The 27,907-nt window shown below is 37.3% G+C and overlaps 1 protein-coding gene and 1 long non-coding RNA gene across 3 annotated transcripts in view; one reads left to right on the top strand and one right to left on the bottom strand.

Moving 5' to 3' along the window:
• The first annotated feature begins 662 nt into the window (after positions 1-662).
• LOC139140026 (uncharacterized) lies at positions 663-23,689 on the top strand. Its single transcript, XM_070709021.1, has 3 exons — positions 663-1,047; positions 2,579-2,748; positions 19,393-23,689. The coding sequence occupies exons 1-3, from the start codon at positions 768-770 to the stop codon at positions 20,122-20,124; spliced, it is 1,182 nt and encodes a 393-aa protein (XP_070565122.1). The 5' UTR covers positions 663-767; the 3' UTR covers positions 20,125-23,689.
• The window catches only part of LOC139140027 (uncharacterized), a 58,717-nt gene continuing 39,441 nt past the window's right edge, over positions 8,632-27,907 (bottom strand). The window contains exons 1-4 of one of the 2 annotated variants that reach the window (XR_011553928.1): positions 13,353-13,548; positions 12,685-12,809; positions 12,292-12,490; positions 8,632-11,372 (exon numbers count right to left, since the gene is read on the bottom strand). This is a non-coding gene — a long non-coding RNA (uncharacterized lncRNA). Of the gene's footprint in view, positions 11,373-12,291; positions 12,491-12,684; positions 12,810-13,352; positions 13,549-27,907 lie in introns of those variants that run through there. The other variant, XR_011553927.1, reaches the window with a different exon arrangement.

The following is a 27,907-nucleotide window of genomic DNA, read 5'->3' as shown; positions in this document are numbered from 1 at the left end:
CTAAATATACTTATGAGCTTACAGCTATCTTTGATATGATACCCCTATATGCATATCCAAAAATACTTCTGAAAACGGAATAAGAATTCAGTGACAAAAGAAAATAAAGTTGCATTTTCATTTATAAATAGTGCCAACCCAGCATTGTCAGAATAACAAAGCAGGAACTAATACAAACAATTACAAAATCGAGTCCCCGCATCACTTTTTGGTGAATAACAAAGACAAAAAAAACATGTTTTTGCCTTTCTCTTCCGAACACAATCGCGTACAGACAACAACGGTCCCCAACGTTTTGGCTACATGTAACCACACCACATCCGGTTCTCACGTCACAAATGCCACTACTGTCATACGTAATTACATGTATCGAAACGTCGAGCTCCAATGAGCATTGTTTGAACTTCTATACTCTAGACTTGCGACTGGTTGATTACGGAGATCACTCCGCCGGCACATTTCCATTATTTAACAACACATTTCTTTCTATTTTTGTCACTTTTTCCCACTTTCCATTTGTTTCCAAATGCTCAGAAACTCTATTTCGTTGCTCAATATTAACTTTCGCCCAAGTTTAACGTCTCTCCATTGCTTGGTACTACTTGTGCGCATCGATACTCCACAGCGTCTACAGCAAACAAGCACGACTTCAACATGCATTATCAGCTTACTTTCTAATCCACCACAAGTCTTGCTGGAACAACGACGTCAACTCCCTCCACTGAAGCCATTCCGGCCTTGCAACCACCTACCATCTTCCAATCAAGATGCAAACCCCTACCAAAAAGATGCGCGTAATGGATACTGCTGGTACTTCCTCAGCATCATCTCCGTCTCCATATTACAACATCCCGGGATATGCTCATAATGTGTCACCCCTAAAACACAGCCCAAAGTTACGAGGGCAGTACTTCAACTTCACCTTCCAAACAGCCAAAAAGGATTTCCATGAGGCGGTTTGCTTCAGTGCGGAGAAACGAAAATCACTGGCTACAGTTGCAGACAAGAAGACACCAGTTATGTTACGTTCCGTCACGAAAACTGTCCGTAAGTATATAATACTCACCTGAATTATAACTTGATATTGTTTCATTATGTTCCCAAATTCACATTCACACATAAGTAACAATCCTTTTGAGTATTTCTATATATTTCATTTCACGATCACCAAAAGCAAGTAGTTATTACAAAAACTATTCGACCAGCTTTACGTTCGCGACCCTACTACCTATACAATACTACGAGAAACACATTTCTGATCACAATAGGCCAAACCCGGAATTCGAATCGACCACGGTACAAACAAAGCCATGTGCGCAAACGCGCACAGACGTACGTGTATTTCCATACGCGTTCAGTACACATGTGGGTTTGTTTGTACCGGCATCACGTGATTATTTGGGCGTACTGAGTATGTAGAACGGCGTACGCATCGCGTCCTTTTTATTCCGGAGTAGAACCATTGCTCCACGAAATCAGTTGTTTACATTTAATATGCAAAAAATAACTACGATCCTAATGCATACGGCGACCTTTATTGTCAATCTCAACACAAGCACCTATAACTTGTTCAGTAAATGTCATTCAGCCAATATCATGTTGTTGTCCCAACCTGTTTTCCATATGAAAAACTCACAATAATGGTCTGCTTATTACTGTGTTCGTTCTCCCATTCAGTAATAAGCCAGGTTTCAAACGTTAACACACCAACACCATATTACCTGTAGCTTTTCGACTTCCATTTTTACTGTGTAATTGTATTTTTGTCATACACTCATTCGTCACTTTGATTAGCTAAATCTTTGATTACTGCAATCCAGCTAAAATTCCTTCAAACGTACTTCAAATCTTATAACTTGACCAAATACCCAATCGTCCATGGCATTGGCTCAGCAACTGTCAGCATGGTTAACCATGGCAACTACAACTTTTTCACGGAACTTTTCCGTTCTGTTTTAAAAATACAAAAAAAGTATGTCTGACTTTTCCCAGGACGATTTCGGCATATCACATACAAAAGTCTGGAGATAACTTGGGTCTCTGCGGTCCAAACGAATAAACAGTCGAGTACGTTATCTTTCCGAAAACAAGCGGTTTTGGACGTTGGGAAAAGTCGATCGCATCTTTTCTGGACCCGGTTAGGAGGTAAAGTTACGCAGGGAAAGGATTTTGGCTAAAAAGACCGTTTTTTCGTTCCGCTCCGGATCCGAAACCATCCCAGTTCCATAGACCGTTGCACGGCTGTGGTGCAGGCCGTATAACGCCGGGAACACACACGCACCTCTACGCAGCGCTGGGTCAAACGGATGCTGGTGTAGCGCCGGTGCCGCACTGGCCTGCAGCTGCTACACGCCAAACAATGTAGCGCAATATATTTTCTGATACCTAAAAACATGTACAGAGATGTTGCGATAGGAAAACTTGTAAGTGCGATTTTGTTTTGCACGGTAATCGAAATACAGCCAAGCCGCCTCCCCCTAAACACAGCAGTTTTGTTTACCGAACGAGCGTTTCAATTTATATCCACGGCCCCTAAGACTACAGCGCTCATCATATACGATTTCGCTTCCTTCCCCAGCATTCAATACAACAACAAGCACAGATGACCAGTACGATGTACGTGTAAACCAGAGCACAACCATAGAGCCACTAAAAAAGCAAGCACTGTCCTTTGTTCACCTGGTACCACCATCCCTCCAGCAAGTCAGCATCTCCTACGTGTATGACAAAGCCAATATTGATCAAGCTGTAAGTACAAATTTCATTATCGTCATCCTTCACTACTTGACACAAGTAGTTCATTTTTAGCCGGATGCCGGCCAAATTGACCGGCTACTTTCGTATTTTGGCCGGCTACTTTTCAGCACTGTTTCGCTCTCTGGCCCGGAAATTCTGGTTTTGATAACAATAATTAGATTTTTTTGGTGGTCTTGCAAGCCGCAGATAATATTTCTGAAGTGCCGATGTGGCTATATGTAGTCTAGCAATTTACGCGGTGAACTTGTTGCTATCACTGTACACTGTAGTACCGCGATCAGCGAACGTGTGTGTACTATACACTGGAATCGCTCTCGAGGTCAACCTGGCTCGCCCGATCACAGCCCGAATTATTCCGACGTTCACATCGGTATAGCCGAAAATTGGACAAATGGCATAGGTGTGTGAAGTTGGTTCCTAGTTCCTAGTTCCTAGTTCCTTATTCGACCCGATCTGAATAAGGAACTGCAACGTGAAGTTGGTTCCTAGTTCCTAGTTCCTTATTCGGCCCATTCTGAATAAGGAACTGCAATGTGAAGTTGGTTCCTAGTTCCTAGTTCCTTATTCGATGGTTCCCAGTTCCTTATTCGGCCCATTCTGAATAAGGAACTGCAATGTGAAGTTGGTTCCTAGTTCCTAGTTCCTTATTCGATGGTTCCCAGTTCCTTATTCGGCCCATTCTGAATAAGGAACTGCAATGTGAAGTTGGTTCCTAGTTCCTAGTTCCTTATTCGATGGTTCCCAGTTCCTTATTCGGCCATTCTGAATAAGGAACTGCAATGTGAAGTTGGTTCCTAGTTCCTAGTTCCTTATTCGATGGTTCCCAGTTCCTTATTCGGCCCATTCTGAATAAGGAACTGCAATGTGAAGTTGGTTCCTAGTTCCTAGTTCCTTATTCGATGGTTCCCAGTTCCTTATTCGGCCCATTCTGAATAAGGAACTGCAATGTGAAGTTGGTTCCTAGTTCCTAGTTCCTTATTCGATGGTTCCCAGTTCCTTATTCGGCCCATTCTGAATAAGGAACTGCAATGTGAAGTTGGTTCCTAGTTCCTAGTTCCTTATTCGATGGTTCCCAGTTCCTTATTCGGCCCATTCTGAATAAGGAAATGCAATGTGAAGTAGGTTCCTAGTTCCTAGTTCCTTATTCAAAATTACATTTTTGACCAATTCTAATCGTATTAACGCCATTTGCACTAGTTCCTGATTCATTTCTTAGTTTCTAATTCAGTTCCCGATTCAAAATAACATTTTTGTTCCAGTTTACCCCTTTTCAACCAAATTTGACTGCAAATAGAAACCTAGTTCCTAGTTCCTTATTCGTTGGTTCCCAGTTCCTTATTCGGACCATTCTGAATAAGGAACTGCAATGTAAAGTTGGTTCCTAGTTCCTAGTTCCTTATTCAAAATTACATTTTTGACCAATTCTAATCGTATTTGCACTAGTTCCTGATTCTTTTCTTAGTTTCTAATGCAGTTCCCGATTCAAAATGACATTTTTGTCCCAGTTTACCCCTTTTCAACCAAATTTGACTGCAAATAGAAACCTAGTTCCTAGTTCCTTATTCGATGGTTCCCAGTTCCTTATTCGGCCCATTCTGAATAAGGAACTGCAATGTGAAGTTGGTTCCTAGTTCCTAGTTCCTTATTCAAAATTACATATTTGATCAATTCTAATCGTATTAATGCCATTTGCACTAGTTCCTGATTCATTTCTTAGTTTCTATTTCAGTTTCCGATTCAAAATAACATTTTTGTCCCAGTTTACCCCTTTTCAACCAAATTTTACTGCAAGTAGAAATCTAGTTCCTAGTTCCTTATTCGATGGTTCCCAGTTCCTTATTCGGCCCATTCTGAATAAGGAACTGCAATGTGAAGTTGGTTCCTAGTTCCTAGTTCCTTATTCGATGGTTCCCAGTTCCTTATTCGGCCCATTCTGAATAAGGAACTGCAATGTGAAGTTGGTTCCTAGTTCCTAGTTCCTTATTCGATGGTTCCCAGTTCCTTATTCGGCCAAGTCTGAATAAGGCAATGCAATGTGAAGTTGGTTCGTAGTTCCTAGTTCCTTATTCAAAATTACATATTTGACCAATTCTAATCGTATTAACGCCATTTGCACTAGTTCCTGATTCATTTCTTAGTTTCTATTTCAGTTCCCGATTCAAAATAACATTTTTGTCCCAGTTTACCCCTTTTCAACCAAATTTTACTGCAAATAGAAGCCTAGTTCCTAGTTCCTTATTCGATGGTTCCCAGTTCCTTATTCGGCCCAATCTGAATAAGGAACTGCAATGTGAAGTTGGTTCCTAGTGCCTTATTCAAAATAACACATTGGACCAATTCTAATTGTATTTAGGCCATTTTCATTTCAGTTCCTAATTCATTTCTTAGTTTCTAAATCAGTTCATGATTCAAAATAATACATTTGTCCCATTTTACCCGTTTGCAACCAAATTTCACTGCAATGAGAAGCCTAGTTCCTAGTTCCTTATTCGAGGTTCCTAGTTCCTTATTCTACTCAATCTGAGTATGGAACAGCAACGTGAAGTTGGTTCCTAGTTCCTTATTCAAAATAACACATTTCACCTAATTTTATTTAGGTCATTTTCACTTCAGTTTCGGATTCATTTTTTAGTTTCTGTATCAGTTCCCGATAATACTTGTGTCTCATTTTACCTATTTTCAACCAAATTTCACTGCAGTTCCTGATTCAACTGATAATTAGAAGCCTAGTTCCTAGTTTCTGATTCAACTCAATCTAAATAAGAAGCTTCGACATCGAGATGGTTCATAGTTCCTAGTTCCTTATTCAAAATAGCACAATTGACCAATCCTGAGTGTATTTAGGCCATTTCATCTGCAGTTCCTGATTAATTTTTAGTTTCTTATTCAGGTCCCGATTTAAAATAATGCTTTTGCCCAATTGTGTGATTTTCAACCAAATTTCACTGCAGTTCCCGAGTCAACTGATGAAAAAGTAGTCTATTTCCTAGTTCCTGATTCGGTTCCTGATTCAAAATAACTCATTTGACCAATCTAAATGTGTTTCAGGCATGTTAGAATTTACTGCACTTTAGAATTTTAAAGGTAGATCTCGCCACGTTTTCATACGATTTTGTCTATTGTGGTAAACATAGCAGTGACGCTCTTGCTGCTGTGGTTATACAGAAAACAAACATATTTACACATAATGGGACCTCTTTGGAACATTTTTCTCATGCATGTAGTGGCGTATTTTCAGAAAAAAAGCGAAGAAGTAATCACTTTCTCACTTTGAACCACTCGGCATTTACGGAAATAGCCGAGCACGCCTCGTTTGATTGTCGTTGCCATGGTGTCATGGATACAATTTACATATCCGAAAAGTATAGAAAATGTATTTGTTTTCCAAAATGTCTCTGTGTGTGTTTGTTTTGGTCAAAAATACGCGAAAGTATAGAGGGAATGGGCCGTTTTGTGATCTGTAAACAGCAATCAACAGTAGAGTGTCTTAAGAAAAAAGTGTTTCAGAATTTTTCAATTCCGTTTGAATTTTTTACAATAGGATGTGAAAGTGACAACTCCGGTGACTTATTGAAAAACTCCAGGTTTGTCACTTTCACACCCTACTGTGCACAAAACTAAAACAAATTTAAAATTCTGAGACACTTTTTTCCGAAGATACTCTACTGTTCATTGCTGTTTACAGATCACCAAGCAGACCACTCCCTCTATACTTAAATTTTTAAAGTAAAAACATAAAAAATGTGTATTTTTGACCAAAACAAGAAAAAATCCACATATTTTGGAAAATAAATACATTTTCTATAATTTTCAGATATAGAGTTTAAAGAAAACATATACTTTATTGGGTCAAAAACATCATCTTCAATGAGAAATACTGAGAAATACAGGATTCAAGAATGGTGCATGTCATCCTTTAGAAAAAGAGTAATTTACTTTGTAACATACTCTATCTAAGAATGACACCCATAAAATTGAATTTTAAACATACCCTTAATTTTAACAGGCTAGACACTAAGTGTATCGGACGGACGAGTCCATCAAAAAACAGCTTAAAACGATCGGCAATACATCTGCCTGTTACCGTGTTAAATGATCAACAACACAACTGTGTGTCCTTGAAAATAGTAGTATCATTAATATGTAAAAATAAAATGAAAAAATACATTAAAAAAGGGTTGGTTTTAAACAAATGTTATGTTCTAGCACAATGTCATTTGTTTATTTTTTCTAAATGTAGAAAATGCATTGGTTTTGCCCAGACAATTACTGGATTGTGAGAAAAAAATTATCATAGTCACATTGCGCGTTGCCAGCCAGCAGTATGCTACATGCGTTACCATTACAACATCGGTAAACTAACTTGACGGTCCTGTGAACTCTGTCGATCAAAATCACATCTCTTGGATGCTTTTCTCTCACAATTTACAATTTCAGTAAAGTTGAAATACGGTATACACAAACTAAATTTACTGTTTAAATCAAGTATACCTTTTGATCGACCTTTCTTTGGGAAAAATATTCCAGGAGATGATTGATACTATCTGTTCAAACAATTAGTTTACCCCCCCCCCCCCCCCCCCCCCCCCCCGCAATTGTGCCTGGGCAGTGGCTGAGGTTGAGACTTGTTTTACAGTTTATTCAACAATCCTTGATGTTTACACTTGTTTGTGTTATAGAAAGATTACGTTATTTAAAAGTTAAAGTTATATATTAAAGTTACCTAAACTAAATGTAATGGCTGTATGATTCCTTTGTATATGTAAACCCTTGATTTCCAAATGTCTTTATTGACATGATAATACTTGACGATGACAGTTAAACATCTTCTAAAGTTCTGCCATTTGACTTGTCAGTGCAATCTGCCTATGTCGCAATCACACGAGAGAACAACAATATTTATTAATCCGTGGCATTTTCAGGCCAATCGAATTTGAATGTCAAAATCGAAGAAGGAATTCTGAAATATCGTCATATTTCTTTCCGTGAATGTCGTTTTTAGAGTTGGCATTTCCAACATCGGATTTTACATGTAACGCCGTGCATTACGCGGCCAGCTTATATTTGATGATGATATTAGAGAGCGAAACGCGTATTAGCTCGAAATCCGGCACATATGCAATGTTCGCACGAAAAAGTGAGAAGATGTAAAGACCATCGTTTGGCAATATGCTAGGAATAAATTGAATATCGAAATTGGTGTAGAACAGGAAGTTAATTCATTTGTCAATGTTTCATTTGTAAAGGCGGAGCCTCCTTTTAAAAGGGCGCGAAGCCGTGGTTGCGTTCACTGTGTAAGTGGACACCAAATAGGCAACACGCGGGCACACGCTCCAGAAAATGCCACTTTTAGATTTTTTCCGGCCGCAACAGGGCAGAAAACTACCAAGCAGTCAGCGCGAAGCTGCTGCCGATCAAACTCTGTGGTTACATTCAAATTCTAACGCAACTGGAAGACGATATTTTTAGGAAATTCGAGCGTTGGTGTTGGGGAATCAATGACCGCTGGCGATTTGAACCGACCGTCAATCAAACGCTAACCTCGTATAAACTCTGTTTGCAGGATAAGCAAAAGAAGCCAAAAGGTTGAGATCAATTTGCGTAATTAATGGTATAGAAATCAAACATCATACTGGCCAAGTGTTTGACTGGGAGGAGAACTCCACTAATGCGAGAACCTGGAATTGAAAATTGCGGCTTTAATGTTGACTTTGACCTAGCGTCACAAGTCGGACGACTATGCCAAACAAAATAAGTTTTACAGTAAATGAAAGTTTCAGTCAGGCATATTTAATTACAAACGAGTTACTCTGCTTTGTTTCCGAAACAGACGGCACATGGTCACCATACTCCCCCCCCCCCCCCCATCCCAATAGAGCTGCTTATTGAGTTGCGTTTGCCAGAGTGGACAAAGTTTCAGGGTAACTACTTTTCGGCTAGATGCGTTCCTTGTTCAGAATAAAATAATTGATGGGGGTTGATAAAGACGTAATTAATTTGCAGTTCTCTACAGCTCGATGTCTTTTTTTACTTTTTCCGGGATCAAAAGAAATAAATAACAGTGATACGCTAATACTGTATTGTCACTACGCTTAATTTTGAATGATTTCGGCCATGTAGAAAAATGCTGACTCAGCATTTATCCTCAAAAAATATTAAAATTCATGGTCTTGTGTAGCTCAAACGACCGCGGGGAACCCCATATTTTATTACACATTTTGATCATGCTTACAAAGAAGAATCCAAGAATTAAAAAAATCGACAGTTTAGGAAATGACAATACTTTCATTTTTTACCGCTTGTACATTCTTAATTATATTTCACACCCAGAAAGCTTCTAGCAGTAAAATGTAAACTGTAAACTCTGTTGAAAGTTAAAATGCAGATCTAGACAGGTCAACCAAAACAGAACTAGGGATCTGTTTGTATCTATACCGTCTCCACTTGTTTGCCTCTATTCTTTCTGTATCATTGACCCTGGCTGAAATCTCTACAATTAACTTACATGTTTTTAAAGGCAGAGCTGACCAAGCCAGGATACCAAGACAATGCCAGAGGTTTGAAGATACTTTGGCCAGGGTCATACAAAAAGAACAGACAGAGGCAAACAGTAGATATGCCAACAGATAAACAAAAACAGATACATATATAGACTCATTACTTTCTGTTGGCCTGTCCATCTCTTTGTCTCATATTGCCATGCATACACAGTAAGTGAAATATATCATACACAGATAAGTCTTGAAGTGTAAAATCTCTTCTGTAGACAGAGTACCTTAATAATTATTTTGTTAAATGGCTAATACTGTATATTGTTATTACACTCATGGTTTTTGAGTAGATATTGTAATATTCATAAAAATTACCATTTCTGTTTGAAGGAGATAGCAATCTCAACAATATATTCGAACAGACTGTTTTTTTCAAGTTATTGGGATTATTTTGCAGTAGAACAGGGACTCTGCACTTGTGATGGTCAAGAAAAGAATATAGATTTCTATGAATGGATACAACAGAAGAAATCTACATAAACTGATGAAATGTCATGACTTTACAACGATAAGCTGATGACAGTCTTGCCTGCCTGAAAAAAACTGCAATATAACTTCACTTAATATTTATAAAAATGACAATCAAAGAATTAAACTGCAAAGAAATGCATTGAAATGAAGTGCAACTTCACCCCCTGACTACCACCAACAATATATTCACATTTACCACAGGTTAAGTTTATATCAAGTTTTAATTATAAAATAATTTGTGTATTGTTGATAATTTAATTTTACTTATTGTAATTAATAAATTAGTTTTGTAAAAAAAAATATCAATATTTTCAAAATTTTGATTTTTGCATATATTTTTGTGCATAAATTATGCAAATTTCATAATACATCATGCCAGAAGTTTCTCTCACTAAATGTAAATGTTAATTTCTTATGGCGCCGGATTTCCAGCATTACAGGTAGTCAAGGGGTTAATATCCTTGTCTACAACCGAGGAGAATTGTGGGTAATCTCACTTAAATGCTATATCTAGTTCAATTATACGAGTATGAACCTTAATGCAGTGGGCTGGCTGGTGTGAAAGGCTCAAATAAACCATTTAGGATGAAATATACCATACCAAACATGGGTATGGCCCAATTACAATATTTTGTTAGCAAAAAAGCAGCATCATTTTTGCCACATGTCAATGACCAGAAACATTTTTTTTCTCTTTTTTTTTGGCCTTACAGTGAAAATTTATAGATGACCTTTTCTTAGAGTCAGAAGCATAATGAAATAACATAGTTACCTCATGGGACATTTTGTTTCACATCACTGGCAAAAGAGTGAAAAAAATCATATACACTTTTTATTATTTGGGTTGACTTTGTTACTCTTACAGAACCATTACAATCATGTTCAGTAAACAACTCTCTTAAGGCATCCAATCCACCCCTTTGGTATGTTATGTGAAGGTGTCTGTAATTCAGACCAGATCCTGCAACTTTCTTTGCCATAGACTGACTTAAAATGTTATTATTTACAATGGAGATTAGTGTGCTGTAATTAGTAGATTGTTGTTTTTTGTAACTGAGATATTGGATCATCCACTGTGATGTAAAACTTCTCTCTATTATCAATGATACAGTAACCCCGCAGGTGTTCAATAATTTCTGTAACATAAGAACATCAGCAACAGCATTGTGAGCTTCATAGTGTTGCCCTACATAGTCATTTACAAGACTTTCTTGGGAATATGAAGACCTGTCAGGATAAAGTGATCTGAACAGAGGTAAAGAATCTACAAATCCACAAACACTTGTGAGAAACTTATCTGTCAAGGAACATTTGTTCGTGGCTTGCAATAAATACCTACAATCAAAAGATCGAGCATTGTGTGCAATTAAAATTGGATTATCAAATCTACAGATAAATGTAATAAAATTATTCAAGCATGTCTCCTCGGGAACTGTAGTCATTGGGTTTCCTTCATAGTACAATTTACCATTTTTCACGGTAAGGCGAGTTTTTTCACTGGCAATGCGACAAATTGGCTGTGTTGGCAAATATACTGGCTGAACTGGGAATCTCCTGACACAGCTGCAATTTGAGTGATTTCTGCAGTTGAGTCTGAAATTCAATAAAAATAAAACATGAAAAGTTTAGTCTTCTGAATAGTAATATAGAGTCATTCCAGGCTGTGTAAAAACATTGATTTTGGTTACAGTCGGGAAGTTACTGAAGTTGAATAATGTGTTCTATCTACTATGTTCACTTTTTGTATGAACAATACTTTCATATGGAATATCAACAAGCATCATGACTTTTACACCAAATTGATTCAAACTACATACATCTCTATGAAACCCAAGCATACTTTGTTTTTGTCAACCTGTGTTTGCCATTAAGACTAAAGTAATTTTTTGTTTTGTGTCCGCATGCATAGCTTTTCAGAGATTTACTGAGAAAAAAGAATGCAATTTTGTAGCAAAAAAAATGTTTTTGGTGATGTTCTGTCCCCAAACAATGTCTGACTTTTAAATTAATGCAATTTTCTTCTTCAGTTAGTCATATTAGTATTATTGAATCATGTTGCAACATAAACAGTGTAACCTCTACAAGACTACTTAAGTTTACCCCACTGATGTGTGCTCTTGTTAAAGAAACTGCCAAAAAGGGCAAATTGTTGTGTGTTAATTTTTGGGTGTTTTTTGGACCACTTACCTGTGTTCCTTTAACAATTTTTGGTGGACACAAAACTAAGAATTTAATTACTCTGACCTAATTCATTAAGGATAAATAGTAAAATGCAGAAAAGACACTGCCAACCACAACTAATGCACTCTTTCAAAATCATAATAATTTCCAAATACCGTGTATGTTCACTGATAAATACAATGAAGTGTTGATGTGTGCTAACTAGTTTGGATTTAATATAGGATATTTTTAGAGTCAAACATGAAACTGCAGAACAATAAAATGCAAATAAAAGCTTTCAAGAAAACATGTCAATAGAAACTCCAAAACTGATCTTACACGCTGTACTTACATGCTGATGTAGTTTCTATATCAAATATCACAGGTGTGTATGATCCTGAAGGTAGAGACACAAGTTCAGGTGTTACAACAGGCTCTGGAATCTCAACCCTGGATTTTTCTGATGACATGGACAGCCCAATATCCTTTTCATACGTACTCCCTTCTCGAACCTCAGTGGCTGCTATCTTCTGGGCTCTTTTCTCTTTTTGCTGAAGTACAAGAAATAAAATTTGACAAAAAAACTGTATGATCTAGTGAGTGGTTTTCATATAAGAAATATTTACAAATAACCATGTTATTTATGGCTGTCTGTCTGCTTGTCTGTCTTTGTCTCACTCTGTATGTATGTACACGTTTGTGGCATTCATTTTAATTTATTTTAAATTCTCTCACGTCAACATACCTGTAGCCGCTTCAACTTCCCTTCCTTGGTCTTAACTCTGTCATTCACTTCCTGGACTTCTTATCCAATTTGGCACCATACATTTGGCATGTTCTACTTGGTGAGAGTAAATTTTCTTCGTGAACCTGCAATCAAGCAATAACAATAAGCGTATTTGCCTGTTGGGAGTTGAGCAAAGTAACTGACTGGTTCACATGGAAGTTATTTAAAAGTTTCATTTCCCCTTGCAGAGTACAATATATTGTAATTACAATGTATGCAGGTTCTCAGTCTGTCTTATTATATTCCTCATTATGATTGCCAAACTGTGATTTTTTGGGATGAACAGCATCTGGGAATGTAATGGGTCAATTTAATGTTATACTGACTGGTTGCCATGCTGAGCTAGGTAGAGAAAATTATAACGATCTGTTGCCAAGGTTACTGGTCTAACAAAATAAGCATTTAAAGATATAGTCACCTAGGGTATTCAAAATGGATGTGAGGACTCTGTTTTTAAAAAAAAGCCACTAACTTGAAATCTGTGATTGGCTAGTTCTTCGCTTTCCATTGTAACTGTCACTAAATTCAAATAGGTGACCGTATACTTTTAACATTATATGGTATTCACTAGTAATGTTAAACTGACCTAGCTTCTCACTCTATCACTGAGTCATTCTTTTACCAACCTTACTAATGTATGTATGTCCTATATTCTTCTGGGCAACTGCTGCAGCCACACGCATATTAAAGCTGTTAGAACTGCTGTAGTGTTTGGCTTTCGGTGCTTTTGAAGCTATCACCATATTCAAACTTTCGTTTCCTTGTGATGAACCTAATCTCGCAAGGTCACTCGAATTGGCTATATACAAATTCAAGATACTATCTAAGTCTTCCTTAGATCTTCACCACACAAATCTTTACCGTATGGGAGGCTTTTGTGCTTATACTGAGCTGGATCTTTCATATATTGGCACCACTTTGTATCACAATTAGTGTGATCACCAAATGCATGGGGGACAATTGCCCTAAGGTTTCTTTCTAGATCACTCACATTGCTGTTGTTTTGACTTAGGGCATAACTGAAGCATTTCTGGAGATAGTTTATTACTTTTGTTGACAACTGACAGTATGATTTCTCTGCTTTCAGTTTATAAAGTTTGTCTGCAAAGCCTTTTTTACATGATTGTTGTCTTTGTGTTTTACAAATGGTGGGCTAGCCTAAGAACTTGGTTAAATTCTGGATAATAATAACCATGCAAGTTAAAATAATTGTGCACCAGAAACTATTCTTCTAATGATCAGTTGAATCAGGAACTGCAGTGAAATTTGGTTGAAAATGGGTAAAATGTTCCAAAAGTATTATTTTGAATGGGAAACTGAATTAGAAACTAAGAAATGAATCAGGAACTGAAGTGAAAATGGCCTAAATACAATTTGAATTGGTCAAATATGTTACTTTGAATAAGGAACTGGGAACCAGGCTTCTAATTATCAGTTAAATCAGGAACTGCAATGAACCTTGGTTAAAAACGGGTAAAATGGGCCAAAGGTATTATTGTGAATAAGGAACTGAATTAGAAACTAAGACATGAATCAAGAACTGAAGTAAAGGTGGCCTCGATACGATTAGAATGGTCAAATGTGTTATATTGAGTAAGGAACTAGGAACAATCTTCACATTGCAATTCCTTATTCTATTTTGAGAATAAGGAACTTGGAACAAGGCTTCTAATTATCAATCGAATCAGGAACTGTAGTAAAAATTGGTTGAAAACGGGTACAATGGACAAAAAAATATTATTTGAATAGGGAACTGAATAAGAAACTGAAATGAATCCGGAACTGAAGTGAAAATGGCCTACATACAAGTAGAACTGTTCGCAGGTGTTATTTTGAATAAGGAACTGGGAATCGAACTTAACATTGCAGTTTCTTTTCAGAATGGGTCAAATAAAAAAACTAGGAACTCGGCTTCTAATTATCAGTCAAATCAGGAACTGCGGTAAAATTTTGTTGAAAACGGGTAAAATGGGGAAAAAGTATTTTGAATGGGCAACTGAATTAGAAAATGGGAAATGAATCAGGAACTGAAGTGAAAATGGCCTCAATACAATTAGAATTGGTCATAGATGTTATTTTGAATAAGGAACTGGGAATCAAACTTAACGTAATGGTTGCAGTTTTTTTTTCAGATTGAGTCAAATAAGGAACCAGGAAATAGGCTTCCAATTATCAGTCGAATTAGGAACTGCAGTTGACATTTGGTTGAAAACGGGTAAAATGGGCTAAGAGTTTTATGACTCGGGAATTAGAATTAGAAACTACGAAATAAATCAAAAACTGAAGTGAAAATGGCCTAGTTAAAATTCGAATTGGTCAAATGTGTTATTTTGAATAAGGAACTAGGAACTAGGAACCTATTTTACGTTGCAGTTCCTTATTCAGCTTGGGTTGAATAAGGAACTAGGAGCTAGGAACCAACTTCACATTGCAGTTCCTTATTCAGATTTCGCCGAATAAGGAACTGGGAACTAGGGTTCTAATTATCAGTCGAATCAGGAACTGCACTGAAATTTGGTTGAAACAGGTACAATTGGCCAAAAGTATTATTGTAAATCATAAACTGACTTAAATTACAACTATAAAATAAATCTGAATAGGAAATGTTAATGGCCTAATAAATAATCGAATTGGTCAAATATGTTATTTTGAATTAGGAACTCGGAACCAACTTCATATTGCAGTTCCTTATTCAGATTTTATCAAATAAGGAACTTGGAACTAGGGTTGTAATTATCAGTCGAATCAGGAACTGCACTGAAATTTGGTTGAAAACAGGTAAAATTGGGAAATAGTATTATTGTGAAACATAAACTGACTTAAATTACAACTATAAAATAGATCTGAAATGTAAATGGCCTAATAAAATACGAATTGGTCAAATATGTTATTTTGAATAAGGAACTAGGAACCTACTTCACGTTGCAGTTCCTTATTCAGCTTGGGTTGATAAGGAACTAGGAACTAGGAACTAACTTCACATTGCAGTTCCTTATTCACATTGCAGTTCCTTATTCATATTTTGCTGAATAAGGAACTAGGAACTAGGGTTCTTATTATCAGTCGAATCAGGAACTGTACTGAAATTTGGTTGAAAACAGGTAAAATTGGGGAATAGTATTATTGTGAATCATACATTGACTTAAATGACAACTAAAAAATAAATCTGGAACTGAAATGAAATTGATCTGATAAAATTCGAATTGGTCAAATGTGTTATTTTGAATAAGGAACTAGGAACCAACTTCACGTTGCAGTTCCTTATTCAGATTGGGCCGAATAAGGAACTGGGAACCATCGAATAAGGAACTAGATACTAAGTTTCCAATTGCAATTAAAATTTTCTTAAAAAGGGGTAAACTGGGACAAAAGTATTTTTTGGATTGGGAACTGAATTAGAAACTAAGAATGCAAATGGCGTTAATAGGATTAGAATTGGTCAAATATGTAATTTTGAATAAGGAACTAGGAACTAGGAACCAACTTCACATTGCAGTTCCTTATTCAGAATGGGCCGAATAAGGAACTGGGAACCATCGAATAAGGAACTAGGAACTAGGCTTCCAATCACAGTGAAATTTGGTTAAAAAATGGGTAAAATGGGACAAAAGTATTATTTTGAATCGGGAACTGAATTAGAAACTGAGGAATGAATCAGGAACTGAAATGAAAATGGCTTAAATAGGATTAGAATCTTTCAAATGTGTTATTTTGAGTAAGGAACTAGGAACTAGGAACCAACTTCACATTGCATTTCCTTATTCAGACTGGGCCGAATAAGGAACTGGGAACCATCGAATAAGGAACTAGGAACTAGGTTTCTATTTGCAGTAAAATTGGTTGAAAAGGGTAAACTGGGACAAAAATGTTATTTTGAATCGGGAACTGAAATAGAAACTAAGAAATGAATCAGGAACTAGTGCAAATGGCGTTAATACGATTAGAATTGATCAAATATTTAATTTTGAATAAGGAACTAGGAACCAACTTTACATTGCAGTTCCTTATTCAGAATGGGCCGAATAAGGAACTGGGAACCATCGAATAAGGAACTAGGAACTAGGTTTCTATTTGCAGTAAAATTTGGTTGAAAAGGGGTAAACGGGGACAAAAATGTTATTTTGAATCGGGAACTGAATTAGAAACTAAGAAACGAATCAGGAACTAGTGCAAATGGCGTTAATACGATTACAATTGGTCAAAAATGTAATTTTGAATAAGGAACTAGGAACTAGGAACCAACTTCACATTGCAGTTCCTTATTCAGAATGGGCCGAATAAGGAACTGGGAACCATCGAATAAGGAACTAGGAACTAGGTTTCTATTTGCAGTAAAATTTGGTTGAAAAGGGGTAAACTTGGTCAAAAATGTAATTTTGAATAAGGAACTAGGAACTAGGAACCAACTTCACATTGCAGTTCCTTATTCAGAATGGGCCGAATAAGGAACTAGGAACCGGGAACCAACTTCACGTTGCAGTTCCTTATTCAGATCGGGTCGAATAAGGAACTAGGAACTAGGAACTAGGAACCAACTTCACACACCTGAAAAACATACAATTACGTTATGCCCGCGAATAGCCGACCATTTCCGAATGAAGCCGACTGTTGTTTCGCTCAAACGCGGAAGAGAATTAAAGTCGACGCCTGAGAGCTTTGGTTTTCTACGTAAGAGTAGGGCCTAGTCTGATGGGTTTGGTAGGTTTTTGATCAAATCTAAAGCGACCACAAGTTACTGAGTCTCATTTTTCATACTTTCGAAACGCCACGTCAATCTATCCATGGTCGATCACGATGTCAATATTCAACTCAGTCCCGATCGGTCGATGGACATCGCGTTTTGTGGAGGGGCCGTGGTTGTGTGCATCGCCGAAGAGAAAGTCGACGCTTGAAAACTTTGATTTTCTGACTTTGTCTGTTGGTTTTGGGAGGTTTAGATCAAATCAAAACAAAAATTACTTGGTCTCACTATTCGTACTATTCAAACGCTACGTCGATCACAGTGTCAAATTTCAGGTAGACCGATATCGCGTTGTGGAGATGGCGTTGTGTGTACTGTGTTACAATTGACTACCGGTACTTTGTACACACACGGCGTAGTACAGGCTGGCGTTCAGTGTCGTTAGTTTGAGGTTTTATCAAACATGAACACTGAAATTTAGCTCTCTTTTTCAATTATATTCAACATCAGCAAAAAATCAATAATCAGCTCGCGGATTCGTTTTATTGTGAAATTAGTACAGTGAATTAAATTCACTGAAAATTGTGTTCCTATAATTCATTGAATTGAATAAACTCTTTGATTTTACTGTATCGTCAATCAAGTTTATTTAAATCAGTAAAACACTTTGTACAGCCAGGCTGGTCAGGATTCTAGCGGATCATTATCTACTGGATTGTGAAAACCCTAGGCCCCATTCTATGATGTATTTCAAAATGTTTGTTCAAGTCATGAGCTACACATAATTCTACACAACAGTCTGGTGAAATTTTGCTATTAATTATCCTTGTCAACTGAATGCAGTTGACAGGCCTGAGTGAGATCAAATTAATTTTTCTGACTTTTCTTTTAAACTTTATCCCTTGAAAACATGTTGTAATTGGCAATGATAATGATTATTCTGTATGCTGAAATAGTCTTTAATACTGTACAAGAATGCATAAAATTACTCCAAAATGTCTTCAAAATTTAAAAAGTTCTTGCCCACCCCGTCCCTGAAACCCTCCCCCTTTGTGTGTGTTGAATAACCTTTTATACACTGCATAAGAATGCATGAAATTGCTCAGAAATGTCTTCAAATTTAAATATAATCCTTAACACTCTCATGCTGAAATGGTCTTTCATACAATCAATAATGCATGAAATTACTCCAAAATGTCTTCAAATTTTAAAAATTTCCTGCACACAGGGAGGGGACCCCCTCCCTGAAACCCTCCCCCTTTGTGTATGTTGAAATAACCTTTTATACACTGTATAAGAATGCATGAAATTGCTCAGAACTGTCTCCCCCCGCCCGCCCAGGGAACCTGGTTGCACATAGAAGCTAACCGCCTACTTTTCTGAATTTTCCGCCTACTTCAAAAGTTTTTGAGAACCCTGACTTGTGCTAACAAGCACATACACTCAATGTCAAGGCAATACACATTACCTGCCTCTCATAACACAATACCAAAGAGAGCACACAATGAAACACATGGATAACACAATCCATTATGTCAGACAAAAACCACGTTTCATTTTATGACAACGTAGTTTATGAAATTGAAATATATTAAACAAAATTACCCACACTGACAATTAAATTTTGTTGCATATACATTTTCTTTAATAAAAACCCATTTTTGGTCTGAAAAAAACACTAAAACAAAACATGTAACTAATAACCATTTTTACGCACTCCCCTTTCACAACAGGTTATATATATGGCTACTATCCACTTATCATGTAAACAACTATTTTCAGCCACAGTCCAACATATGCCCCGATTCCCCTCCATTCCCATTACATAATTTTCTTTTTCTCACACATTTCTACTCACATCTATTCACACTGACCTCAAGTTGCCATGCCCATTGTGTCAACAACGTGTCTCCTTCATCCTTTCATAATTGAAACCTTTTTCAACACCTCTAATACCTATGATCTCAAATTGTCATATGCTATAGGTTACAGTACTTGCCAAGGTGATTGATGGACCAGTGACTACTGATCGCACAACAAGAGAGGGTAAACATCTTGTACTCACAAAATACATCATAGCTGACAAAGACAGTACTATCGAAGCAAACACGTGGGGCCATCCCATTACATTGAAAACTGGTATTTCTTATCGTTTCAGCCATGCACTTACTAAGGTGTTTGACAATAAAAAATACTTACTTCTCTCAAAAAACACTGATGTAAAAGAAATAAGTGACCTTGGAAAAGTCCAGCAACAAATGCAGCAACAAAAAGAAACCACAACAGGTTCTGTACAGTCTATCAATGCAATCTTCAACTACCACTGTACATCGTGCAAAAAAATTATACCAGATGTCTCTCCTGCTGCCATACTCATAAGGTGCAACTCATGCCAAATGAAACAAACAACCTCCAGCCTCTTACCATATATGGTAGTTAAACTTCAACTGACAAGCTCTGAAATCAAGTTTCATGTTCCACACTCTGTAGTGCAGGATTTTCTCAACCGTACAGAAAAACAAAACCTCCTCACTGATGCCAACAGCATAGAGGATTATTTCCTGACAATTCAAGCACCCCTGACTCTGCAACATGACAATGCTCAGGTTGAGTACATACAATGTCTCACCAATGACACATCTACCTCAACCACATCAAACCAAACACAAGAAAATATGTCTCCTGCAGAACAAAATGCAGATGGAACCCCAATTTAGTTTCTCATCATATTCATATTGCAAAAAGGATGCAGTGACACATTTTTAGCCCCACGGATGAAGTACAGTGGGCTTATAGATTGGCTCATGTCCCTACTCTCACACATATATCTCACATATTTTGACAAACTGTCACATGACCTCAGTGACCTTTGACGTCAAATATAAATATTTGTCCATAACTAAGTAACCACAAGTGATACACCCTTCATATATGGTATTATGGGACACCTTATGGCGCCACATATTGTACCTCATTAATTTTGTGCATATCTAATTTTGAGCGAGCCAATAGCTGCTACTAATTGCTCTGTATTAGACTTCAAGTGCACAGATGATAGCATTACTGCTACTAATTACTCTGTATTAGACTTCAAGTGCACAGATGATAGCATTACTGCTACTAATTGCTTTGTATTAGTGTTCAAGTGTAGGGATGATAGCATTACTGCTACTAAATGCTCTGTATTAGACTTCAAGTGCACAGATGATAGCATTAGTGCTACTAATTGCTCTGTATTAGACTTCAAGTGCATAGATGATGATAGCATTACTGCTACTTATTGCTCTGTATTACTGTTCAAGTGTAAGGATGATAGCATTACTGCTACCAAATTTCTCTGTATTAGTGTTCAAATGCACAGATCATAGCATTACTGCTACTAATTACTCTGTATTAGACTTCAAGTGCACAGATGATAGCATTACTGCTACTAATTGCTTTGTACTAGTGTTCAAGCATTACTGCTACTGATTGCTCTGTATTAGACTTCAAGTGCACAGATGATAGCATTACTACTACTTATTGCTCTGTATTACTGTTCAAGTGTAAGGATGATAGCATTACTGCTACCAGATTTCTCTGTATTAGTGTTCAAATGCACAGATCATAGCATTACTGCTACTAATTACTCTGTATTAGACTTCAAGTGCACAGATGATAGCATTATACTGCTACTAATTGCTTTGTACTAGTGTTCAAGCATTACTGCTACTGATTGCTCTGTATTAGACTTCAAGTGCACAGATGATAGCATTACTGCTACTAATTGCTCTGTATTAGTATTCAAGTGCTCGGATGATAGCATTACTGCTACTTATTGTTCTGTATTAGACTTCAAGTGTACAGATGATAGCATTACTGCTACTGATTGCTTTGTATTAGCGTTCAAGTGCACGGATGATAGCATTACTGCTACTAATTGCTCTGTATTAGTATTCAAGTGCACGGATGATAGCATTACTGCTACTTATTGTTCTGTATTAGACTTCAAGTGTACAGATGATAGCATTACTGCTACTGATTGCTTTGTATTAGTGTTCAAATGCACAGATGATAGCATTACTGCTACTGATTGCTTTGTATTAGTGTTCTAGTGTAGGGATGATAGCATTACTGCTACTAATTGCTCTGTATTAGACTTCAAGTGCACAGATGATAGCATTACTGCTACTAATTGCTCTGTATTAGACTTCAAGTGCACAGATGATAGCATTATGTTACTAATTGCTCTGTATTAGTGTTCAAGTGCACAGATGATAGCATTACTGCTACTTATTGCTCTGTATTACTGTTCAAGTGTAGGGATGATAGCATTACTGCAACCAAATTCCTCTGTATTAGTGTTCAAATGCACAGATGATAGCATTAGTGCTACTAATTGCTCTGTATTAGACTTCAAGTGCACAGATGATAGCATTACTGCTACTAATTGCTTTGTATTAGTGTTCAAGTGTAGGGATGATAGCATTACTGCTACTAAATGCTCTGTATTAGACTTCAAGTGCACAGATGATAGCATTAGTGCTACTAATTGCTCTGCATTAGACTTCAACTGCACAGATGATAGCATTACTACTACTTATTGCTCTGTATTACTGTTCAAGTGTAAGGATGATAGCATTACTGCTACCAAATTTCTCTGTATTAGTGTTTCAAATGCACAGATGATAGCATTACTGCTACTAATTGCTCTGTATTAGACTTCAAGTGCACAGATGATAGCATATTACTGCTACTAATTGCTTGTACTAGTGTTCAAGCATTACTGCTACTGATTGCTCTGTATTAGACTTCAAGTGCACAGATGATAGCATTACTGCTACTGATTGCTTTGTATTAGCGTTCAAGTGCACAGATGATAGCATTACTGCTACTAATTGCTCTGTATTAGACTTCAAGTGTACGGATGATAGCGTTATACTGCTACTAATTGCTCTGTATTAGACTTCAAGTGCACAGATGATAGCATTCTGCTACTAATTGTTCTGTATTAGATTTCAAGTGTAGGGATGATAGCATTACTGCTACTAATTGCTCTGTATTAGACTTCAAGTGCACAGATGATAGCATTACTTCTACTAATTGTTCTGTATTAGACTTCAAGTGTAGGGATGATAGCATTACTGCTACCAAATTCCTCTGTATTAGTGTTCAAATGCAAAGATGATAGCATTACTGCTACTGATTGCTTTGTATTAGTGTTCTAGTGTAGGGATGATAGCATTACTGCTACTAATTGCTCTGTATTAGACTTCAAGTGCACAGATGATAGCATTACTGCTAGTAATTGCTCTGTATTAGTGTTCAAGTGCACAGATGATAGCATTACTGCTACTAATTACTCTGTATTAGACTTCAAGTGCACAGATGATAGCATTACTGCTACTAATTGCTTTGTACTAGTGTTCAAGTGTAGGGATGATAGCATTATACTGCTACTAATTGCTCTATATTAGACTTCAAATGCACAGATGATAGCATTCTGCTACTAATTGTTCTGTATTATACTTCAAGTGCACAGATGATAGCATTACTGCTACTTATTGCTCTGTATTAGTGTTCAAGTGTAGGGATGATAGCATTACTGCTACTAATTATTCTGTATTAGTGTTGAAGTGTACGGATGATAGCATTACTGCTACTATTGCTCTGTATTAGTGTTCAACTGCACAGATGATAGCATTACTGCTACTAATTGCTCTGTATTAGACTTCAAGTGCACAGATGATAGCATTACTGCTACTGATTGTTCTGTATTAGTGTTCAAGTTTACGGATGATAGCATTACTGCTACTAATTGTTCTGTATTAGTGTTCAAGTTTACGGATGATACCATTACTGCTACTAATTGCTCTGTATTACACTTCAAGTGCACCAGATGATAGCATTACTGCTACTAATTGCTCTGTATTAGACTTCAAGTGCACAGATGATAGCATTACTGCTACTGATTGTTCTGTATTAGTGTTCAAGTTTACGGATGATAGCATTACTGCTACTAATTGTTCTGTATTAGTGTTGAAGTTTACGGATGATAGCATTACTGCTACTAATTGTTCTGTATTAGACTTCAAGTGCACAGATGATAGCATTACTGCTACTAATTGCTCTGCATTAGAGTTCAAGTGCACAGATGATAGCATTACTGCTGCTATTGCTCTGTACTAGTGTTAAAGTATACACATGTCAACTATCATAGCATTTTACTCACGTCATCCTTAGAGTGATCTTTTTAAGTTGGCAAATGTTGAGGTCCCCTTGACCTTTGACCTTGGATTCATTTAGCACATTTTATAATAGGCACATATGTAATTCTGGAGAACTAGATAGAGCTAGAGGTCTGATTTTTGGTATATAGGGGTAAGAAAGCGAACAAAGTATTTTGACATAATGTCACATGACGAACAACTTCCTCACCTCATTAATTATGCACAAATCTAATTCTGAGCTAGCCAAAAGAGCTAGAGGTCTGATTTTTTGTATTATTATTCAGCAATAGAATTTTCTTGACAAATGTAACATGACCTCTCTGACCTTTGACCTCATATATACATATATGTCCATAACCTAGTAACCACAAATACTACACCTTTAATATGTAGTATAATAGGAGACCTTATAGTGCTATATCGTGTACCTCATTAAATACGCACGTATCTAATTTTGGCAAGCCAATAGAGCTAGAGGTCTGATTTTTTGGTATATGGGATAAGTATGGGATACAATTTTGTTCACAAAATGTCACATGACCTCAATGACCTTTGACGGCAAATATACACATATGTCCATAATCCAGTAACCACAAGTGCTACACCCTTCATATTTGGTAGGATTGGAGACCTTATGATGCCACATCATGCACCTCATTAAATATGCACAACAAGAAGGCTATAGATTTGGTTTTGTTGGATCTGGCCATTTAGGTGTGTTTCCACAAATCTATCCTGTTAAGGACTACAACCACAATTAATATATAATAATGAACTGATTTCACATATTTTCTTTTAAGTGTGTTGTGTTTCCTTTAATTTTTAATGCATCTGTACTCTACTTGGGAATTTGTGAATATAATTTGAAGTTTTCATATGCTTCAGCAGCCATCCTAAATTTGTATAAGTGTGCAAACAGTAACTCTTCTCTGGCCAATGCCTGTTTGTCAGGTGTTTTGCAAAGTGACCCCATGGCTTGTCGACATTCAAATTTCTGAGGACCATTTTGAATTAATGGAAGCAAGTGTGACATCTAGTAACTAATTTAATCTGATTACTAAGCTACAAACCTTTCAAAACTAAACCACCCATTGAGCTGAAATTTTACTCATGTCATCCTTAGACTGATCTCTTTCATGTTTGCAAAGACTTTGCGATCTGTCAAGCGGTTCTGCCATCATATTCGATTTTGAATAAAACTTACGTTTACTAGAAAATCAACAGTTACTATGAAACCATGTTCAATTTCCTTCTTAACAAGATGCAAAAGATTTTACCAAGCTCAAATTTTGTACATATTATGATCAGTGGAAGAACTTCAAAACAATGTTAAAGGCAGGGGGAGCCTATAAATACCCCTATCTCCCTGGGCATTCATAATCCAACATGAGTGGCACACGGTAACAGCGTCAACGAATGCTCCCGAAAATCTGGAGCTTTCAAGAACCATGGTGTAAATTAAAGCACTGTTCCAACATATTACGTTTTGTGAATACTTGTGGCATCACCTTGTTGGCTAAATTCTCTCATTTTTTCCATTTTAAGTTGATTTTTATGCCAAAACTGCTTCGATCCTGTGTTCGAAGCGTCCAAGGAACAATAGATGAAAGCATTCAAACAGCTGTCAATCACGAGGGGACGCGCAAAGGTGCAAAACGATCAAACATTTGTTGTGTACATCGGATCGATTACGATGTCAACATGAATAAACGATTCTTACAACCGAGCAAAATACTTGACCAACGGTTACTGAACACGAGTCTCAGATGAGTTCAGACACAAACGGACTATTTCATGGTTTCAAGCAGATTGCCTCTCCCTGTTTGTTTGTTGATCTGTGTACCTGTAGGCCTATGACTGGGTGATGTGTATATTGACCTGCAGTACGATATTTTACGATAGATCTCGTTTGGAAGTATGTTGTGGCTTAGCACTGCGTGCGATGCCGTGGTGTCCCGGCGTTATACGGCCTCCCACCACAGCTCTGTTGATTGCCATGAATAAAACCGGCAACATGCGGATCCAATTTGGACGGAGCACGAAAAATACTAACTGTTTTCGGCCGAAATCAACTCGATTCCGATCTATGAAGCCTACCCAAATCACTCAACCGCTCACAGACTGCGAAAAAATGCTCTCGTGACGTCCAAAACCGTTGTTTGCTGGCGATGCACGGTCAATGGCCCATGCAGTGGACGGCCATTGGATACGTTCACGCCACGATTATACAGGTACCCATGAGCTGCATTATTTCCTGTCGGGTCGGGGCGATGAAACTAAATCGCGATTCATCTCTGTCAGATTTGACCAAAAATAGACACTTGAAATAGATTATAGCACCAAATGTTGACCGTTCAGACTGAAACATGATGAAAGGTCTGAAGATCGCCGTGATGTCGTTCTTCTCTATACGTTTTTCTGGGCTTGTTTTTTACTATCTGACGGTTTTTTTTGAAATCTTAATCAACTTTTCTTTCCCAACCAGGGCACAACATTACCTTTTCTACTTTCATAGTAACTTAGGATTCATTTAATTCGCAGATTTATAGACTCTTATGTTCTCCCTCGATTGTCTGTAACTGATTTTGCTATCCCGATATCGACATTGAGTTCGCACTCAGGTGTCTCGAAACTTACGTCATTCACTGACATAGTTTTCGGACAAACTGAAGAAATTCGACAACTACTAACGAATAGTCGGCAAAATTTACAGAGACTAGCAATAATAATTATGGTCATTTCACCTTCTTTAGCTAAGCGGACTGGCTTGGCGGAAGCAGTAAATAACGATCTGAGTTCCCATTTTTACCTACGGCGTGTGAGTGTAGTATTCGAACGAGTAAGATCAAAATCTTACGCTGTTCCGAGTGGCCTGGAGACTTACGGCTTTGCCATGTGTTCCCACAATGAGTGTGAACTGATTCTTTGTTCGTAAAAATCGTCAGAAATGGTCCAGTGGCCGCGATAAAATAGATACAGATGTAAAACCATTGCGAGGAAGATAGTAAGAAATTCACATTGCAATATTTGCTGTCGTATTTCTCAGCAGGAATAATCCATTTTTATACGTTGCAAGATCAGCAAGCAGGTGTTCGGCGGTCAATTGCTTCTATCATAATGATCTTGATCGCAGCGATTTGGCGAGAAGACAGCGGGTACTTATAATCTCGCAAAATTATTGATATCATGTCTTTGTATAGAAAATTTTCGATCGGAGGCAGCTCAAATCAACAGCCATGGTACATTGGGAATAGTGCTCTCACTTGACTCCGAACTACCTGATATCAACAGTACGTTATGTACCATTGGCGGTAACACATTGGTCGTAATCTTGTCTAATTCTGCCCCGCCTTTTGTACCGTCCAGAAATTTCAAAACTAGATTTTTTTACCCTGACGTATAATACAGCGACCTTGCACACTAATGAGCATTCCACTGTTTTTGTTGGGATTTGTTGGTTTTTTAATTTGTTCCGTGGCCCCGGTAAAATTTTTTCAATACGATACACAGTTTGAATTTTTTTCAAGGTAAATTTAGTATATTCCCAGTTTGTAGGGTAAAGTCGGTTTGGGGTCGTTTAGTCCAGAAACCTGCAGAGTTCTGTATGATCACCGTTCGGCATTTGGGTGAATTTTTTTTGGTCAAAGTAATTCAGTAACAATATACGCCAGATTCTTTGTGTTGTTTTTGTCACCGTCATACGCGTATACGGACGGTTTTTGATTTAAAACGGTAAAAATATCCAGTGCTCGTAAATGCCTGCAAAGTTTATTCAGTGACTGTTTACGCAGCAGTCGTAAATACGACTAGGATTTACCATCACGTAACAACTGTAAACACCGCATCAATAGTCCATACGAAAATTTTGTGCTGAATCGAGGGAGATAACAATTGCGGTAGGAAAGGTCAGTCCACCATCCGTCAAAGTTGTTGATCGGAAAAATCTGCACAGTGCACCAACTACATGAGTGGCTGTTATAGTTGTACACGTAGTTCCATGGGCTTTCCACTGTCCCTTCAGTCCCTTGTTACGAGCTATGTTCAAAGTGCGTCAAGCTACAAATATTTTCATGTATGGAGTTACAGACATCGGTGAAGTACCGGTACATTGATTTTGTTCAAAACCACTGCCTGTTTGCTCCTCGTTGTTTTTTGTGTCCCTAACGTCGACTGGCTGTATGTGCGTACAAACATAGCAGTCGGGATTAAGATTTCCTGGATAAATAGATACACTCATAGTTTATTCCGCCTCTGACGCAAAGATACATACTGTTTTACATGTACCACTCCT

Source organism: Ptychodera flava, chromosome 9 (genome assembly GCF_041260155.1).
Source record: "Ptychodera flava strain L36383 chromosome 9, AS_Pfla_20210202, whole genome shotgun sequence".
Classification (NCBI taxonomy): Eukaryota; Metazoa; Hemichordata; class Enteropneusta; family Ptychoderidae; genus Ptychodera; species Ptychodera flava.
This window is presented reverse-complemented; position numbering and strand designations above follow the sequence as displayed.